The 21,811-nt window shown below is 30.9% G+C and overlaps 1 protein-coding gene across 1 annotated transcript; it reads right to left on the bottom strand.

Annotated features, from left to right (window-relative positions):
• Positions 1-1,231: 1,231 nt before the first annotated feature.
• On the bottom strand, positions 1,232-21,106 carry LOC139497775 (uncharacterized). Its single transcript, XM_071286011.1, has 12 exons — positions 20,651-21,106; positions 18,157-18,264; positions 16,577-16,648; positions 15,801-15,861; positions 15,207-15,476; positions 12,829-13,398; positions 11,990-12,138; positions 10,245-11,519; positions 8,712-8,798; positions 8,028-8,102; positions 5,126-5,585; positions 1,232-4,854 (listed from the first exon to the last, which is right to left on the bottom strand). Exons 1-12 carry the CDS (start codon positions 21,104-21,106, stop codon positions 4,817-4,819), a joined length of 3,621 nt encoding a protein of 1,206 aa, XP_071142112.1. The 3' UTR covers positions 1,232-4,816.
• Positions 21,107-21,811: the final 705 nt, after the last annotated feature.

The raw sequence follows: 21,811 nt of genomic DNA, 5'->3' as shown, positions 1-21,811 counted from the left end.
AATGTTATGTATTATAACATCTCAACAGCAAGACACAAAATGCGATTGACCCTATAAGTATGGAGTATATATACAGAATCATTATGTCAGCGTGTCGTTGACCGTCATATTCCATATTTTGTCATGTTGTTATGTAGAAACAGTAACAGCATGTAAGAACCCTGACTGATCCTTAGCTATCCGTATTGAAACGTAATGAAATCGAGCTGTTCCGTGAAAAACTCGTATATTATCCTCAACAAGTACGTGATGTAACCGTACTAGAACGTTGTTCTCCGGAACTAATCGTAGAAATCATTCCGGCCTATGCACAAGTACGGGGTAATACGGTTTTGATAGGAATTAAAACTAATTAGTTCATTCTTATACGATGTAGTAAGATTTCACTACGGTTGTAATTTTCGTGGTCAAATTTTCGCAAGTTCCAAAATTGTCAAAGATATATAATACTACTACGTATGACTACGGCTACAATACGGACATCTACGGACTAATTCAGATTACCACGAATGATGCTGGATCGTAACTGTACCTAATCCGGCTTTAAATTCGTGATTGTGTGACTTAGGCATTAAGAACTTTGATTTAAGAAGATATAGTTGTAAATTATGTACATGTATATCTGCTCATAAAGTTTTTCTAATATAACATGCTCCTTTGGTTGAGATTAAGAGGAAATCAATTTTTAAACTTTATGTGAAAAATTAAACTCTGATAGATATGCTCTCCTTGTTAATGCTGTAAGAATATTTATTCAAGTCAATACGAGTTAATTGTATTTATTTCTCATATAAATATATATAAACCAACGTTGTTTCGTTACCGTCTAATTGTGTCAGGTACTTGTGTACTATGTAAATTCTATGTATATGTACTAATATATGCTCTTTGTCATTATACTTGTATTCTCTTTATGCCGCTTGTTTATAAATTATTGGTAATAAAAATCATAACTTATCTATAATGATAAAACACTAATCACCAGGAGCACTGTTACCATTTCTGGATGTGTTGGGGTTTGTGTACTGTTTTTTGTCTTTTGGGGCTTTTTTTTAAAGTTAGCGTGATACCAGTACATGATGCATTGAAGTTGATTTGAAAAGGAAACCGCTCTCCATAAGATACCAGGTGACGTTGAACTTAGCAAAAATATCTCATCGTACGACCTTTAACAATAAGCAAATTCATTACACATGTCAAACAATTGGCCCGTAAAAATTGCAAAATGTTAAACATTTTAAATGATCATGAGGATCGAACGTCATGATGTATGAACAAAAGAATAAACGAAACCATCTCTGTGGGGAACAACCAAATTTTTAGAAGAAGCTAAAAGAAACAGTTAAAAATGTCTAACACCGTCAAAACTATAGAAAGAACAAAAATAACTAGCGAAAACAATAGAGACATAATATACAGATGTGTGAATACTCTCAGTTACTGGAGTTAACTAGAGGTCCAGATAAGACGGTATTTTATGGATTTTGGTGTACGTAGTGAATAGTTGGGACCTCCAGCTGATCAGAGGTGGCATTAAGCTGGTTGTAGTTATGACATGCTTGTTCACTATATGGATCTCTGATGAGCACCCCAACTCAATTGTATTCTTAATTTTATTCTTAAGATATTCCATGTAACATTTACGTCATACCAATCCCACACTAATGTCTAATTTTGGACCGGAGATTCGAACATTTGTAGTCAGTCTATTCTACACATATTCCAGAAATGTGCCCATCATTTGTCCTGTTCTGTATTCATAACTATTTTTAATATGTGAACATGATCCAATATTAACAATAGGCATACATTCAACATGTTTGCGAGTCAACCCTTGATATTTTATTTGCGCAACGACCCCTTTTATTTGTTTCGTTTATATTTTCTTTATTTTTTGCAATTGCATCATCTTTTTTTATACTTCCCATTCTAAGGAATAACCTTTGAAAATGAGATATAATGGAAAATTTCAATTTTATACCAAGTGAAAATGTAACAAAATTCCAAAATACCACACGCAGCTTAACGTATTTTGTGAACGAAAGGAAAAGGAGATCCTTAAACGGTGAATTCGCGCATGTCTATTGCATACTGACCAAATAATTTTGTTATCACGACCAGTCCATTGATACTGACATTATCAGCGAGTACACATCAAAGGTAAAATGCACAAATTACCGATAAATGAAGTTATAAGTATGCTGCAATTTAAAGTGGGCATATCATGCCTTTGTGAAGGGAATAAACACATCTACAGTTGATAAATTAAAGATATGTCAGAGTACAAGTGGTAAATGAAATTTCGTGACATCTTGTTTTGAACAATATTGTCAGAACTTATATCATATGTAAGATTTTATGGTTACAAAAAGATACATATAATCCCTCGCCATTACTTTTCAAAGTTCACCAAAAATATTGTTTTTACATATTTATATCGCTCGCTCGCCTCAATTTCTAGAGTGGAAAAATCTGTAAAATAAGAAATTATAATGGTATGGCATCAACAACAAAATAAAAAAAAGCACTGAGTATACAAACAAAATATTCAAAATATATAAAAACGTAACTGATCAATTTACAATTTTTAAAATATTCAATAGCTATGTAACCAACTATGTTTGTTCATCAGGGAAATGAATGAGATTCTGGTTAGCGTATCCTATATCATTATATAAATTTCGACTAATATTTTCGTTTACCTTGCAATTAAGAATAAAATAAAATGTATCTTCGATGACTTTGCAGGTTTTAAACAGCCTTTGTTCTCAAGAAAATTTGATGTAACGACTTTTAAGAGAATTAAAGTAAAAAATTAAGGAACTACATCTTTTTTTTTCAAATCAACCATTTGTTTCCATGTGACACCTATAGTTTTATTACGTCATAGGTGAAATTTTCGGTCTGTATTCCATTGGGGAAACAGGCTTATTCATAGCAATCAATGTAATAATGATAATCATATTACTAAATATTTTTAAATAACCATACAACGTAACAACTCGGTTTTTTTTTTTTTTTTTGGTCTTGCTCCATGCATTTATAATTACATTTTACAATAACTAGACCCTGAATGCTAACGTTTACATCTAGAAAGGCGAATTTTATTTCACCGTCTTATAAAGAAGCCATTATGACAAAAAGCCGTGTATTATAATAGCAATAGAAAAGAACGTCCCTTGTTGATTGGTTAGATAAACTATAGTCATGTTTCCCGAAAAACCTTGCAGAAAAAAAATATTTTTGACGGTATGGAGCGTCAGGATAAATCAATTAAAAACCGACTGTAGAATAGTGTGTTATACGACAAGAAAGTATCAACACAAGTGTTACCTATAATGCATTATGCAACACGATGCTGCTATTGAATGTCCCAATTCTTACTGCGTTTTAAAACATTCCACAACATATTTTGACAAAGAATTCAATATCGACCATTTTCCCAAAAATTTACTAAATCCAAAACCATTGAGAGAATTCGTATGTCTATCCCATGATAAAAATACAGGATATTTTCCTAAATGTTTTCTTGTTTTGTTTCTGTACTATTTACATTCTCTTATATTTTAGAACATTTTTTTTATTTACACACAGGACTTAGTCATTTCATTTTTTAATACAGTTGCTTGCAAACCAAGTATGACATTAAGTAAACGCGCGTTAATGCCGCGTGCAAATATTTCGTTAGTTAACTTCAACTTCTGCGTTTACCTGTAAACGTGCGTTTCCTATAATTATGTTAACTTAGTCAAAATGGAAACTTCTAATGTCTACTTAGTAAAGGCGCGTTTAGTCAGTGATAAACGTTCGTTTACTATATATTTTACAAGTGAATGTATATGTGCACAAGAAAGTAAACGTGTGTAAACTAATAGCGCGTTTACTACAAACAGTTAACCATGTTAACGTGCGTTTCATTTTTAGAAAAATATAAAGAGCGCATTTGTTCACGTTAACGCAGAAGTAAGCGCTCGTTTACTATTTACAAAATTAAAAAACACGCTGCTTCGAGTAAACTCGGATTTTCGGGGTTAACGCCGAGAAAGCGAGGCATTTACATGATGTGCACGCAAGTAGACGCTGCATTAACTCTTTCCGCCTGTCTACATGTATTGTTATATATACCATACTGTACATATCAATTGTTCTGTATAGAACGATTTTAGTGTTAACAATATTTACATTAATTTCTGGTTTGTCGCATGTATATTAGGACGCTAAACATAATAATTAAACAGTTCAATATTGCATTATTAGTAAGTCTAATATCTCGACTGTAGTACACTATCTTATTTGATTAATACATTCTATTAATTTACAAATGTACAGCTTCGTCCATTATTCCCTCTTAACCTATCCTTTCTTGAAGTCTAAGAATAGAGTTTGATTCACTATTTGATTAAAGTACGTTTTTATATTTTTATAAACTGACAGCTTATTTCACTATATATAGTACATCGTTCTAACCATTTTACATTCCTTAACTCTATGAATAAACTCATCATAGATACTAGGATTAAATTTTGTATTTACGCCGAAATGCGTTTCGTCTACAAAAGACTCATCACTGTTTGGTTTGCAATTGGCCCTAACATGCACTAATTCTATAAGTTATCAGTTTGCTCAATTTCTTATACGGGTTTATGTTTATAACTTTTTTACTCTAACAAAAGACAGTGTTAAGACGGACTCATTACATAACTATAAGATGAAGGTCTTCTTGCCAATAATATGGTATGGTAGGTAGAAAGTGTGTTTCGATTACAGTGTCCATAACGCTGATGACAATCAGGATCGTGCTGATATGCTTATTTCTCTATTGTGTTGGAACAATATCAACTTCAAAAGCAAATCCTGAAATTAAAAAGATAAAATATGACACATAAATTTAGTTTCCGTTTGAAATTCTATGAAAAAAAAATATTTCCTGCAGATTAGTAAACAAAGCAGCTGTAGTCTTTATCAGGCAAGACAATCTTTTCTGGAAACAAACATTTGATAAATACTTCAATTGGCATACACTCATAATATTGTGAAAGTTGTAGATTACATTGTTAAAGACTTTGTAAATACAATATATATATCTTAAACTGATGAGAATTCTAACTGTTTAAACCATACTTACCTTTTATTTCATTTTCAGTTAACGTAACCTCCTCAGCAAGAACAGTTTTAGAAAGAATTTCATTAAGGTGATCGGTATAATTCCTTGCTGGTTTGTTACGTTTATCAAACCGTTTCAATAGATCACTTATCATGTTACATAACTCTTTGAACCGTGTATCTGAAAGTTCAAATACTTTAAAGTGTTGTATTTCATTCCTGATAAGTCGTATGCGTTCAATATCATCTCCAACAGATATATCTGTCTTCTGAATATCTAGCAAATCACCACCCCATTTATAACTTGGAATATCCTTATTAAGTATCTTTAAATTACGGTACAAATATGCTACATCACATTCAGACCTAGGAGGCAGGTGTGGTCTATCTGGCCTCAATAGATCATATAGAACATCAGTCAGAATATTCACTACAATCATTCCCATTCTTGCAAAATTGATCTCCTCGTTGGTGAAATTCTTCTGATGTAAAATAGGAAAAAGAATAGGAAAATCTATCACTAGTTCAAAAATATTCATCCTAATATTTTGTTTTTCAACGAAGTAATGTCAATAAATAAAATACATTTTTATCTTGATTTCGTTAAATCATGCATTTACAATTAACGTTGTTGAACTACATGTACTAGTTACTGAGACCCTTAAATAGTGTTTTCGATATAAAACTAAAACAAATCATTAAGGGTTCTGTAGAATTTTTGTTTAAAAAGAAGAAAAAGAAGCAATTAAGATACGCTATTTTCAATTTACCGAATAGTATTTATTTTGAATTACATCTAGGATTTTAATTAATTTTATAGTGTTCCACCATTCATAAAGGATGAAATCGATATTATTTCCAATTGTATTCATCGCTGCGATTGCTGCTGTCAATAAGAAAGAGTCATGATGACTTAAAAAAGTTGTTCCATTTATAAATAAAATACGAAATTAATAAATATTTAAATTTTTACTTTGTATGCTATTTCCTTGTCTTGAAAATTAATTTCTGTCCAATACGAAGAAGATGTGGTATGTTTGCCTTAAGACAACTCTACACAAACGACAAAATGACTAGGAAATTTACAACTATAGGTCACCTTTTGACCTTCAACAATGAGTAAAGCCCATATCGCATAGTCAACTATAAAGGGTAACGTAATGACAAATGTTTAATAATTCAAACGAAAAACTAACGGCCTAAGACAACCACTGAAATACAGTGTCCTGACTTGGGAAAGGCACATACATACATAATAAGGTACAATATGTTAGCGGAATACCTAAACTTAACTTAATCTGGGAAAGTGCAACATAAGAACGATTTATAAGAATCAACTGAAAAAAGTTTAACTTATCAGGTAGATACATATATAAATACATGTGCAAAAACACTGAGTTGACAATGCGGGAACACGTTTCAGTACAATCCAAGAAGCTTTGACAATGTATCAAGAAAAACAAACTAACTCAATAATGTCTGTAAATGTCTGTAAAAATCTAACTTCATTTCATAACATCTGTTCGGGTTTGTCAACATTATCAATGTGTGATAGACTCTAATTTCAAAGTGTATTAACTGGTAAATCGTATTAAATTAAGTCCATGTATCAGTAATTAAATGCGGAAAAAAGGAGATAACTTTTTCTTAAAATTTGCTCTGGATGAGGGTTGCTAGTCAATCATAAGCGTTTTCATTTAAATTCCATCAGGTTTAACAAGTTAATGATGGTGTTCCCAAAAACGTTAACCACATTCTCAACCTAAATAATGACAACATCACGGCCTACGACCGAATATAAGGTTGAATTTGGCAACAAAAACATACATAAAACCAACAAAAATGAAAACAAATATAAACTTTTTGATTTATAGTAAAAAGAGAAAAAATAGGTACAAAAATAATTTTGTTTTATTAAGATTTGTCTTTCAATATCTAAGCTTTTTATAACTAAAAGTTTTACACCAGCAGATACATATTTTAATTGCTCTTCAGTAACATATTTGTATTTTTTATTTTATCAAACGAAATGTTATGATAATGTACCAAAATTATGTAATTGTAAACTGAGTAATAATTGACCTCTAGGGAGTAATACTGTATCAAAAAAGCAAACCAAAAAGGACAATAATACTCCACAATGGAAAAAACTAAATGGAACAAAATCACATCTTTCCACAGCTTATGTCTGCAATTTGTCGTATACATATGTTACAGTGAATTTGTATGATGAGGGATAATACAGAATCCCGGATTTGTCAGTGATTTGTGCATAATCACTGAACAAATCATCGAAAGTTTTAAAATAATTTAACAAATTTTACGAATGATTGCACTGATTTTAAAAATTACAATACACTTTCCACCCGTTCACACTTTTATCTTTTTTAATCTATATAAATTTTAAAAAATGGTAAGAAACCCAGTTTACGTTCTCTCAACGATATCTTTCGGTTTTATCGGAACTGCAGCTTTCACACTACAGGTAAATACAATCGATCAGACCTAAATACGCATGAAATTGTAAAAATTGTGAATATATAGAAATATATAATCAAATCAATGTGTTAAAAAAAATATGATTTTATTACTTGAATTACTTGTTCAAAATGTTGAAATTGCTAATCTTGAATCTTTAGCCCTGTTGGTCTTTTATTTTGTAATATATCGCATCTGTAATGTTATCGCCATACGTTCGCACAAAAAGTCATATTATTTTCAATTCAATAGAATAAATTAAGATTCATCGCTGCGATCAACATTCAAAGTTAGATCAATCAAACTAAACTTTCTCTTTTTGGGTATTAGTTTAGGCCGATTTGGGATCGATTTGAAGCGTTCACATTTAGTATCTTAATATGCCATGAAAATAATTGATTGTATATAATATCTGGACAAAAACAAAAAAATGTGTCATTACATACCCTTGTTAAACTAGCTGTTCCTGGTGCATATGCATGGACAAATATGTTCCTACCAGCTTTAATACGGACACATACCTGCAATATAATAACATGTTTTTCTATTATTATAGATAGAACTCCATAAACAGATTCCATACACCATTTGCCAATGTGGATGGCACTTTTCATTTCTTTTCACTCTAATTTGTTTTTTGTATTTACTCAAGACGTTATTGTCTCTCTCAAAACAAAACAAAATCGAAAAAAGGCATAGTTACATTGTAGTTTAAATATTTTCCCATAAACATCGATAGTGAAACCATTGAACTTTTGAAATTGTAAGACTTTTCTACCTCAGGAATAAATTGCCCAAGCTATTTATGGCAAAACTTTTAGGAATGTTTATTTCTCAATGCTTTTTAACTTCTTTTATTTAAGCGTCAATGATGATTCTTTTGTAAATGAAACGCGCGTCTGGCGTAAATACAAAATATCAATCCTGGTATCTATGATGAGGTTATTTTAAATATGTTTCCCTCTCTCTTATTGCAAAGTTTAAAGCGCTTAATATTATCTAAGAACAAACGCCTAACATGCCATGAAGTATTTGAGGTGTAATCAATATTAATCTGCAGCAACCTACATCTGTACTATTAATTATACATATTTTAAAATACTGCATGTATATGCTATGTAGTATTTTACCTTGGTGGCTGTACCGGTAGTTTGACCTTCACTTGAGCTTGCTGTGCAGGCATTGGAAAAATGAACATTTCCTGAACTTTGTGACATCTAAAATAAATCAATCACTATTGGATGATCTGACACCCCTGTCTGAATAAGACAACACTCTACTTTAACATTTTAAATGTATAAAACATTATGTTAACATGTCATAACTAAAATAATATATCAATAATAATATAGATATAGCCGCTTGCATTTATATTAGTCGAATATAGCTACTGCCTACATCTACCCAAGGAACTGACCTTAAGTAAATCAAAAGAGGGGCGAAAGATACCGGAAGGACAGTCAAACTCATAGATCAAAAATAAATTGACAACGTCATGTCTAAAAATAAAAAGACAAACAGACAAATAATAGTACACGTTTTAAAGCGTCTTGTACGCCTAAGAATGCAATGAAATTACATTAGAGGAACAATTATTAGTGAAAAATTCGAATTTAAAAATAAATATTATTGAAATATATAATATTACTGATATTATCATATTGGTATAAAAGGAAACAGCCAAAACAGTACCGGGCTTTTACATTAACAATATACAGAATTTGCCCCATTAGAATCGAAATAAATCATGGCAGCTAACGCTCAGGGTAAAATAATCAAATATAAATGCCCAACCCATGTTTAAATGAAAACAAATCAAAGGCTGCCATTAATTATTTCTTAAATATTTTTATCGCTCTGAAGTATAATCTGAAGTATAAGAAAAAAAAACCAACTGCAATTGCATTTTTCTGCTCGAAAATTACGTATGCGATAATTTTGTATTTTTTTTTTCTAGACTATTTACACATGTACATGTATCTCATAAATTCGTTTTTTACCGATTATGTCTTATTTTCAATAGTTCACATGTTTTACTGCTCTTATAGCGGTTGGTGCTTACATAACATGAGAAGCTACATGTAAGCCAATCGAAACATTTGGTCATACTCCTTTTATCATTCATGCTGTTACTTCAGGTTTTTTTGGTTAAATTGATTTGTATTTTCCTAATATTTCAATGAGATTAAATCGCCAAACTATTGTTGTCTTAATTTAGTGCAAACCAATTTGCAGCCGTCATCAATCATATGAATCGAATACCATGTGTATTCAGTGATAAGTTGCTCATACGTATACCACATAGAATATCTTTATAGAAAGCTTCCGTGTTCAAGGCTGTTTTTATCTCCAGAATGTGAAAGCTTGAAGAAAGGTATCAAAATTAAACTATCTCTTCCTTGTGAATGTCATTGGGCGTGCCTGGCTGGACATGAACAGCTTGTTAGTTCACTATATTCCCAGAGATCAAAACTAACATATCTGAGGGTCATTTATTGAGCTTTTGTTTTGCTTGAACTAAACTGATGAATAAAGGTGCACTTATCAGGACTGTCATTGAAAAAAAACAAAATTTGATTGCTTCCTTGGTGCCATAAATGTCATGCATGTACTATCTCACAAGACGACATAGTTATAGAATATTCTTTTAATGTTTAACTTACGCACGGTATTTCTGTTTTTACATCTGACCATTCACCTACGAATCTGTGTGTTCTTGTGCATGTCTCGCAGTAAAATTCTGTAATTTGCTCTTCACTCACGTAATGGAATCCTCCAACAGACTCTGCTAGTGTTAGGCCACATTTCCACTTTTTCTCATAGTTAACATTTGTCATCTTAAATCTTCCACGGACAATTTTGTCTATTTCAACAGTCACAATGTCAGCAATATGTTTGTACATGCCTCTCTTTATAATAGCGCTTTCCCCAAATTCTAAAATTTGAATCTGAATAACATCGTTATATGTATTAACTATTAATTTACTTAATTTTGTTACTTTTTGTAGCTCAAAAACAGCCGTCCTTCTAAAAAGAGCGACCATCCATTCTATGTGTTTTTTTACTGACTTCTTTGACTGTCCAGTAATGACTGGTTCATTCTCTCCTTTAGTGACCCCAACTTCTGCAACTGTATATTCCCGGCTCAGTGATGCAATCAAATGATTAAATAAATGCGGTGGCAGAAACTTAAACTTGAAACACAACCAAGTGGACTTTACGCATGTATTTTCTGCAACATTAAACATGTCATAAATGCAACCGTCGGGTTCTGCTTTAATCATGCAAGGAACATAATAGCAAGTCTTTTCGTCAGAAACATAACTTTCGATAGGAGGTATAATGATATCAAATTTCTCCATAACATTTAGAACATAGTCCTTATGCTTGTACAAAATGTTTTGTTCTTTTTCAAATATATCTTCTAAAACTTTACTATGTAGTTTTCCTTCAGTGTGATAATCCTCCCATAGTTCTTGATTCTTGATGCTTACAGCCCGGAATTTTTTGGCTGTGACTATGCATTTAAATGCATCAGACAGCCATTGTGTATCCAAAATGATATAATCAGGGAGATCTTCAAAATAAACCAAAGAACGGATTTCATGATGAAATTTCAAAAATAACATGAGTTCCTCAGTATTTAAAGGATTTGGTGTTTCAGTAGAGATGTGTTGAACCTCATGAAAGGATATTATTGGTAACTCCTTTTTTTTCTCCCGTAGACGTTTTTCCAGCTGAATGAATTTTAAAGGGTAGTCTTTATTCCAGGTTTGCATTGTTCTTGCTAAGTTTAAGATATATTGTCGTATATTCTGGAATACACTGTTATCATCTTCTGTATTAGAAATCAAAAAAGTATTCCTTATATGTCTGCGTTCATCATCTGCCACATCTTTGGTAAATTTTAAAAGGTTTTTAATGCAGGATTCTTCAGTCTACAAAAATTAAAAAATACGTGTGCTTGGTATGGTTTAAAAGAACTAACGCTTCTACTAGTTAATCGTTTCAACTATTGAAAATTATTGCAAGAATGTTATAATACTTAAATTGTAATTTCACAATCATCTGAACTACATGGACCAATTATCAAAGATTGGAATGCTGTGTTCAATACTAATACGCCTTCACTTCAAACTTTGTAAAGTGTGCAAACCTGGCAAAGCTTTTATCTTATAGTTCGTTTCAGTGTGTGTTGAATTGTCATTTGTTTTTGTTTACTTCAGTGTGTAGTTGTAACCCGATTTGTTTTTGCTTTTTGCTTTCGAACACCGTTACTGTTGTCGTAACTTATATGGTATTGTGTTAAGTCATTGTTAATTTAAGGTTTTCATTTCAAAACAAAAGAAAGTTAAAATGTAAACATGATGAATGACTTTAACATAGTTTTAAAATAAATGTACTATACCTCTGCTGATTCAGTTGTAACTGCATCTTTCCATGTACCAACAATAACGACTGGTGGATCAAGATCGTCTGTTGTTGTATTACTGTCATCACCATTATATCCCAGTCTACAGTAGCAATGTATCGAGTCCATCCATAAACGAAATAAACCTAGATATATTATAACATATAAAAGTTAAATTAACATTTAAATAGGTTTGGAAAATGATATCATCTTTAACCTTATATATTCCTTCTGTTGTTGTGGCTTTAACCTCGGCGTTTTACAATCAAATCTTGTTCAGTCGAAAATACATAGCGAAAAATTAATATAGACAGTCTGACTTTTTTTCAAACTTAAGGTCTAGAATAAAGGTGTGTAATTTCATTTAAATGTATTATGTCTGAAACCCTTGAACTTCTCATCCGGACATTAATAGAGTTATGATTTAAAGCTACATGTATGTCTCATATTTAAAGTTGAATGAACAAAATAACTCTTTAAAAAAGCCTTTATCAGCAATATGGATGAAATTTGGTATATTTTTGATGGTTGAGCATGTATTTCCTTCAACAACCTTAGAACAGTATTTATGCTGCCCGACTTTTATATTTTTGGTTCCTGATGTGACCTAACTTACGGAACACGTGGCCGTAAATTCAGAAAAAATGTATCACCCTTCCAATATAATAAAATCTTAATATCATTTTTGTAATCTTTTTTTTATTTATTTGTCGGTGATCTTAATATTTTTTTCAATTGCCTACTTCATAAAAAATATTCTGCATCTTGCCTTTGTTCATTAGTCTATTATTACCCATAAGGAAAACAGTTTCGCACATAATAACTGACTGGATTACCTTGGGCATATTTGTCATCAGCATCATTGAGTTTTGTTACAACAATGTAAATTGCATCTGGAGATAAAAAGGTTTGATGTGTGTGGTAAAATTCTTCATCTCCAGCAAAATCCCAAAACAGCAATGTTGCATACTCCTCTTTGTCACTTAAATCAACTTCCGATTTAAGCATTGCTTCAATGTCTCTATGTGCTAGCTCTAATAAATCGTTTGTTCGTTGTCCATGTGCTAAACTGACTTCCGGAGGATTTATTGAATTGTTTTCTAGACGTTCAACGTTAGTTTCTGTATCTCCAGATTCAGGACCTATTGAGGCTTCCGATGAATGTGAAAATGTGGCTTCAAATTCAACACGCGGATGGGACTTTAAGTCTCTGTTACTTGTTTGTAAAGGTGATTTTTCAATAGTTTGCTGAAAAGATGCTTCTAATTCTTGAAATTCATCAACATGTGTCAAATCCTCATTAACATTGTGGGCAGGTGCTGTTATGATATCTCTTCCCATGCTTGTAAGTTTTTTTCCGTATTGTTTTAATATCCTTGCGTCGCAGTCAGTTTCGTCATTTTTGCCTAAAGTAAGAAACAGATGTAAATATGATAACAAAAAAAATAATAAAATTGCTTAAATTACTACTATCATGGTCCACGCAGCCATGTTCTACCTTTTACTCTATCAAACCAGTTGAAACAATGTTCAAGCGGGTGAATTTGATCGACTGCTTCCATAATTAATAGTAAGATCTGATATCGAAATAAAATATATGATAAAAGTAACTTTTGGCCGTTAAAACTCAAAAATAAAATCTGGACAAAATATGTACAATTAATGGTTGATATTGTCTGAAAATTTACAACCGATTCAGTTCTTATGTTGATGTGATGTCAGCAAACATTTGTCGCAATTGACTGGAAATTTATTTAAAATCAGAAACCTAGATAATCTCTTTAAAAATGTGTTTAAAAGCCAATTAATTTATATCGCGTGTCAAGAATTTACACAGTCAACAAAAGAGGTTTTCGAAACACGGTCAATCAAAATGCAAAAAAGGACCAATCACACTTAAGTTTATTGACAATATGCAAATAAACTCAGAACTGTTCAGTTTTGGCTGTCTAAATACATTTTGAATTTCAATTTAGCTACCAGATTGCCCGTGTGGTTTTTAATTTTTTTGTCGCTTTTTACTTAGGTTATAATAAAGCCTTACAGTTATCGCTTGGTGCAAAAGGGTGGAAATGTATACCTTTTAATTTTGGAATATTGTATTACGAGTGACGACAAACATCTAAATCGTCATGCATTCTCATCAGTAGTAGTTTTATCAATGTATTTGCGTATGAATACACAATCATGATAAGGACTTAATTAAAATAAGACAAAGTTTTAAGTCAACGTAAACGTATACAAACAAATCACCTAATTCTTACTTTATTAGTAAATTAGACTCTCAAGTTGACATTAATCTACATTGGTTAAAGGTATAGGGGAGGGTTGAGACCTCATTAACATGTTAAACACATTGGTGGTCTTCGGCTGTATTTTTACTATTTCGTCGGGTTGTTGTTGTTACTTCCCAAAACAAAGTAATGGAACATCTTGAGAAATCATCGGAATTTCTTAAAACGGCAGTTACATGAAAAGAAGTTCCATTAAGTCAAAAATAAAAAAAAGTAAAAAAATTAGTAAGTACTGCAAATTCAGAAAGTAATACGAAAGATGCAACAGAATTATAATCGCAATAATTTGAACTAACAATTTGATTTTTTTATATAATTAAACAGATTTAAACAATATCGCAAAAATGGTCTAAAATGACAAAATCGTAATGATAAATGCAAAAAATAATTGTTGATTTTACAGTATCTTGTAAAAAAAATCTGCAACTATACAAATGAATTATTATTGCTGACAGTTTTCAGCATTAATAAATTTAATAATTTTGAATGGTTTCATACAGTTGCTTGGATGGAAAATGCTTGAAATTGTATGTAATTTTGTGCTTTTTTTTTATTTTGGCATCCAACTAATTCGAGCGTTCTCAATGAGCCTGACTAAAACAAAATGCGCACCTTGTATCCGAATCATAGAATTTCTGAATCTTTTTTTTTTATAGTTTTAGTGAAAAGTATCTAATCTGAAACAGAAAAATTTCAAACTAATATGGCCGACTGTTTTCCTTTTCCTTATTCATCTTCTACAACATTTGTTGCATGCGAAAGAAAAATAAAACATAATGCATAACGTACTGTATTAAACATTAAACGTATAAATGCACATTTATGACATTCCACTAATAATTGTCTAATCAAATAAGAAACCCCTATCTTATTATGCAATGATGTTTTTTTTTAACAAAAGAAATATGTTCTAGTTATACCATCTAATTTATTCCATATGCCGTCATCATAGTTTGCTTTACATGTTATTCTATGAATTTCGATCCCGTTTGTGCTGTCTATTTCACCCATCATGCTTTTATCGTCTCCAAATAACCTTTTTAATAATGACGTTTTCCCTGATTCTTTTTGTCCAACAAGAACTATACGAATGTCTCTCTTTTTTTCTGATCCTGACTCAAGAAGTTTCATATATAATGGCACAGACTTTTTGTCAGCCATTAATCTGATCTCAGCTGGAACTATATCATCTGCATAGGCAATAGAAAAAAAATAATACACAAAAGACATCATGCTCGAAACAACTTCGTTTGAAAATTCAATCCCTGCAAAACATTTGCATTCGAAAAAGCAAATTCATTATGATATAGAATGTTTACCATTTGGAAAAAATCTTTAAATTGATAATTTTTTGTAGATTTTACCATATTATCGATTAATATGTTTTTTATATATTTATTTTTTTCAATTTCTTTTTAATACACACGTATGCTAAAGCAAGTACGAACAATAGAAAAGGAAACCATAAGAAATTGGGGATCAACTAAAATAATTAAAAAAAAAAGACAAAATACCTTCAACAATCTCTTCGGAAGGTGTCTTGTTGGCATCTTGAAGCTGGTTTTCCATTACAGTCTACAAAAAGTTCAAACAACTTTGTTTTGTATAATTATATTTAATGTTATTATTAGATTAAGACTTAGAGGCAATATTTATTCACAGAAAAGTAGATAGATATTTTGTAAAGTAAGAAAATTAATACGTACCTTAGTTTGCTTTTCAATTAGAAAGGAATTAACAAATATACAATAAGTAATGTAGTTGTTTGCTTTTATTTGTTTTGATATGCAATCCAATAAACATTATTTTACTATCACGTCATGAAATGTAAATTTGAGCAAAATCACACTGATTTCAACAAAAAATCCTCCGAAAATTTATTATGAAAAATTTAAATTTCAAATTGTCACTTCCAAATCGGTCAGTTGGTTCCATATCTAACCAGCGATATCTTTATGCACGGTATATGATATAAATATATCAGTATAAATGTATCTATTTCAGCTGTGTAAATACATATACAGTATTCTTATGTAAGAATCTCCTGTTTTATTTTATTTTAATTTTGAGTGAATCATGAATCGATGCGACTACACATGTATTTTCTTGTTAGTAGCAATATGTATTGTAGCAATTATTTTCAATTTCTGTTTGTATTAAATTCTTGTAAAACAACCTGGTTATGAGTGGACGGAGTACTCAAAGAAATGTTTTTCTTCAATCAACTAGATTAAGAACTATTTTAGATGGTCTTTAAAGTTAAATGTAATTGAACTTTCCTTGTAAGTACCTGTAAGTATTTCATAACTTCTTTATACTTTCTGCATTGTTTTGATGCTGCTAGATCGTACGCCGTTTTACCCTACAAAACAGAAACAACTTTGTAACTTATAATTCATTAGTTGGTTTAGTTATAAGTTATTTTACTATAACTGTTATGACCGTAATATGTATAGTTACTTACAAATAGGTAAAGTGAACAGTGGCAGTAGTAAAATTGTAATTTTTGTTTCTTGTTAAACCTAATATATAAGAAAGTGAGTTGAGCGTATGAATAAAAAATTGTATCCAAAAAGAAAGGAGAGGGTACAAAGAAAAGATTTACACATCCAAATTTCGAGATACCAAACTTGTTTGTAAAATTCTATCCTGTAAATACCTGTTCGTAGTATTTTCTTTAGCCCAAAGCCTTAAACTTTATGTAGGCGAAATGAAACTTGGTTTAGCATCTGCCGAGACGTCCCCACTTCTAATGCTACACAGAGCCTAACTCATAACAATGTAACCTGTATTTTTAATTATTGACAGTAAAATTTCAAATAACTTGCATAAGAAAAGGGTTTAATTCATTTGAAGTTTTGCGCAAGCGTAATGTATGTTAATAAAATACTGTGTCAGCCTTTTAAAGAATCAGGCAATTTCAAAAATAAAAAAATGACCTTAACAAATGACCTTGCCATCCTATTTTAAAGTTTCACTCATCCTGAAATAGAAATTTTATGTCTTTTTGTTTCTGCGTGTATGGTTATTTAAAAAAAAAACTCTAGATACGTTTTGGTTTGAATGTTAGCATATTTGGAGTTAGCTCCCCTAAACTGTTAATTTGTATTGCATTTCAACCAAGTTATATTCGTTCCTATTTTACAATTTAAACATAAACTAATCTAAATTTGAGTAGGTTTGTGTTTGTTCATGTTTTTCAAACTGCCTGATTCTTAGAAATTTGTCTGATTTACTATAATACATGCTGACGCATTGTGCATTTTTTTTTCAAACACCAAGACAAAGTGTGTGCTTTTGCATATGAAGTTGAATTTTGTGTAGAAATAACTTTTACTTTTAGAGATTTTTGTTTTAATTAAATCGAAATCAAAATAAACCACCCGAAAATCGTCAAAACAAATATTAATGTTAAGGGTAATCTTATGTTTCCAGTTTATAAAATTGAAAGCTTTAAAAACTGAAATAGTAATCCTCTATCTTCCAAGCATAGAATTACGAAATATGAGAGTACAAAGGAAATCGCTGTGGATGTTCTACAAAATTTCCATATGTTTAGCATTCAATCAACACAGGGATATATAATTTTTTAATGAATGGATGTTATATCAAAGATAATCATCAGGGAAGATTTGGGGTTTGTGTTGTTTATTCTTTAGTTTTCTATGTTGTGTCATGTGTACTATTGTTTGTCTGTTTGTCTTCTTCATATTTAGCCATGGCGTTGTCAGTTTGTTTTAGATTTATGAGTTTGACTGTTCCTTTGGTATCTTTCGTCCCTCTTTTGTATCAAACATTAATATTGTATTGTTGTTTTGGTTGTTAAACGTTGTTTTTGCATTGCTCGATTTGTGATAATTAGCGGGTTACCTCATTGTTTTTAATCAAAGAATTGATTCGTCCATACTTTACTAGCATTTTTGTAACCTCTAGATCTCCGGATTCGGCAGCCACATGTAGAGCTGTATTTCCACACATCTGCAATTATATTTTACCAGTGAGAATTATAATTCAAACATCATATGTGGTACCTGCATGTACTTACTGGTATATATATATATATATATATATATATATATATATATATATATATATATATATATATATATATATATATATATATTGTTACTTTGTAATTCACAACATTTTACATGAATATAGGAATATTCTGTGCATGTTACATGTGAAATTAAAAAAAAGACAAGTATAGGAATAAAGAATTAATCTAGTACAACATTATCATATGAAAACCAGCAGAATGATATATGTGTACATTTATTATGGATCATGGAAACCCACAAGAAAATATTGTATGGGTCGTAATTATCAGTTTTAATTCAATGTGACATATGTAATGCTTTTTGTTTTAATTTTGAGAAAACTATATGAAATGAATGAAAAAGTTAAGTTCCTTTGACATTGAAACTTTGGAAATAGACATATATGTATTTAATAGGCAGATAATACTCATAATGAACTCAAGGCTTTCACATGCATACAACTTTATTGAATAAACAAATAGTTTTATCTCAAGGAGATTTCTTTTTTTAATTTTTTTTTTCTATAACAGTTTACTGTTTTATACTGAAAAGACTGCATGAATGAGGCATGTTCAACAAATGAACATTGCTCTATAAATTCTTGCTTACATGCAGCTGATATAGTTTTAAAAAGACCCATTCACACATGTTATGTGACAGTTATTGATCCGAATAATTCAGTGTACTATAAATAAAAAATAAAAACAACATTTAAACAAACTTTAACAGGGCTGAGCAGATTACTATTTCTCATGAAACATGAGTTTGATGGAACCATGCACTGTTGCTTGTTAAAGTATTTTTCCTTATCAGGAGAATTATTTTGTTTTAGAAATACTGTTTTGCCGTTCGTCATCACGTTATTTTACTCTCGATTTTACTATGCCAAACCTTGGTAATCTAAAAGTCGTTAAGACCCAATGATTATCTTTAAGAAAGTAAGCAAGATAATTGTATTTGCAATCGACACATATGAAACACATGTGCAGTTAGAAATGAACATTAGATTACGAAAGATCTTACAAAGTATAACGTTAGCCTATCCCCCCTTTTTCTCTTCGTATGCATGAACACATCAAGAGTAAAAATGAAAAAAAAATAACACTATTTTATATCTTTAATGTGTCTATTTCTAGTCAAATTCTATCAAAATGTCGATTATTTCTTTCCCGGCATTTTTACACCGAAAAGGGGAATAATCGATTTGAATCGATTCAGTTTTTAAATGACGCAGCGAAAGGACTTGCATATCATTTATCTATAAAGATCGCATTGGCACACCCCGTTAACATTTATTGATCTCTTTAAAACTTGGCATATTTATTCTTAGAAAGCTCATGAATACCAAGATTGCTATTTCTTGTTTTTTAAAATGAATACAACATTTTTAAAATAATTGACATTTGGTGTGGTTATTTGAAGTGAAATCTGACATGTTATCCCTTGTTAAAAATATTACAATAAAATATCTGATAAGAATTGCCATAACGTATAAGATGTCTGCATGTTGAGTTATATTTATGAATGATGTCCTTATACATGTTATACATGTTATACCGATGATAATATTTAGTAAATGTTTTGACTAGTTTGTTATATCGCAAACCCTGGTGTAATAATTTTTCAGTAACACATAAATTTCTCTCGCTAAAATATAATACGCTGTTACATACACGAGCAAATCGTACAAGTTGAGATATACAAACACTATAAGATGGTGACAAGGGAACTTTACCATCTTAAAATGGATAGTTAACGATATGAAATGAAAAATCATGTCTTTTATCATAAATTTTGGTATCAAGCTTCCCGTTAATAATATAGCTATCAAGATCGAGGAAAGGGCAATGGTCATTGTTAGCATTAGCTTTATTTAAAGTTAGTTAAACGGGATAAATTCCTTTAGTATACATACTGAAGTCGTCATTAATGAGAGCCAATATATCATCCGAATATCTAAAAGTAATGTTAAATGTCTGTATCAGATGTTGTTTTGATGGGTCTTTGCTGATTTTAGCCATTTAATGTAAGTCATAACAAAAACAGGTCCACAATATGTGGTGCACAGTCCTTTGGAATATCGACAACTTGACGATATACGGAATCCTCAAAGTGAACAAAAATGTAATCTAGTAAAAATTGAAGGGCAGAAATAGTATCCAATTAACGTATTTGTTCTGTTTGTTGCTTCTAAAAAAAATGACCTGAAAGAGTTTGAAAATATGTATTTGCATTTCGACTTTTTATGAAATTATTTGTTTGATTTTTTTCTCAAAAAGAATATCATTTAAAAACAAAATATAGTGTAAAGTAATGGAACTCACGTTATTGGTTTGCAATGCTTGTATTGTTAACTCCAGTTTCTCTGTGGAGGAATCCAAATAAGGACTGCCAACATTTGACAATTCATTTTGAACTTCTTTTCTCTGGCCATATACATCTGCTATGAGTAAAACTGCTTTTTCAATAGCTAACCAGACCTTTTCAAATTCACACGTTTTTACTGGGAAATCGATAATGTGCGCAAACATGTTCCGAAACTGTCGTAATAACTCTAGTGCTTCAATGACATCACAGAAAGTTGACATAAGCGTATATGCAAGGTCTGGATCAAGCTGACTGACCATTATTCCACGTTTTGCTGTAAATGAAGACGGGTACAATGGTGTTGTAGTCGACACAAACAGACAATTCCAGTTATATTCAGTTAAGCTTAATGGCTTTGGTCCTGGAACTTTTCCATCTTCACATAATGGACATGTTATATACGTTTTCCACATGTGATATATCTTGTGTTTGTTGTTATTTAAAAACTGTTCTAAAGTTAAACCTTTTGCCTCAAGGCAATGCTGCCAAAACAGATCCTGACAGCAATGTAAAAGAACTTTTGTAAGCAAACTGAAATCTAAATCGCTTGGACTGACGTTTGATTTTGCAAAATTGCAGCATTTACGAAATGGTTTCGACATGTGACCAGCAATACGACTAGAACTATCTTTTTCAAAAAGAACTCCATAATCCTTTGTAGAAAAAACTTGTTGATTTGGCAATTTGTCGAAAGGACCACATTGGCAGCATTTGTACTTAGTATAACATAAATGGTAAAGTTCATGCCCATACTTATTAAGTAGTTGTGTAAACGATAAAGTTAGATTTGTAAGATGGTGGTCAATTAATTGCCTTTGAATGACAGTAATATGTTTGTGAATTACGATTAGAATTCGGATAAAATTAATTTCCTCTTTCATTTGATTAGTTGTCATTGTGCACCTTTAGTTGGATTTCTGAAGAAAAGAACAAACAATATGCAATATTAAAAAGATTATTATAAATACAGTGGTAACTAAAGGGTATTATAGAATATCCACTTAACTGTTCGAAGCTAGCCATGTTGTATATGTGTTGTCCTTTGTTGAAAGCTCTGGTAAAGAGTTGTGTAACTGACAATCATACCATAAGTTCTTAGTTTTATAACAAATAAAATA

Source organism: Mytilus edulis, chromosome 12 (genome assembly GCF_963676685.1).
Source record: "Mytilus edulis chromosome 12, xbMytEdul2.2, whole genome shotgun sequence".
NCBI lineage: Eukaryota > Metazoa > Mollusca > Bivalvia > Mytilida > Mytilidae > Mytilus > Mytilus edulis.
The sequence above is the reverse complement of the archived record's forward strand: the minus strand, read 5'-3'. Positions and strand labels throughout refer to the sequence as shown.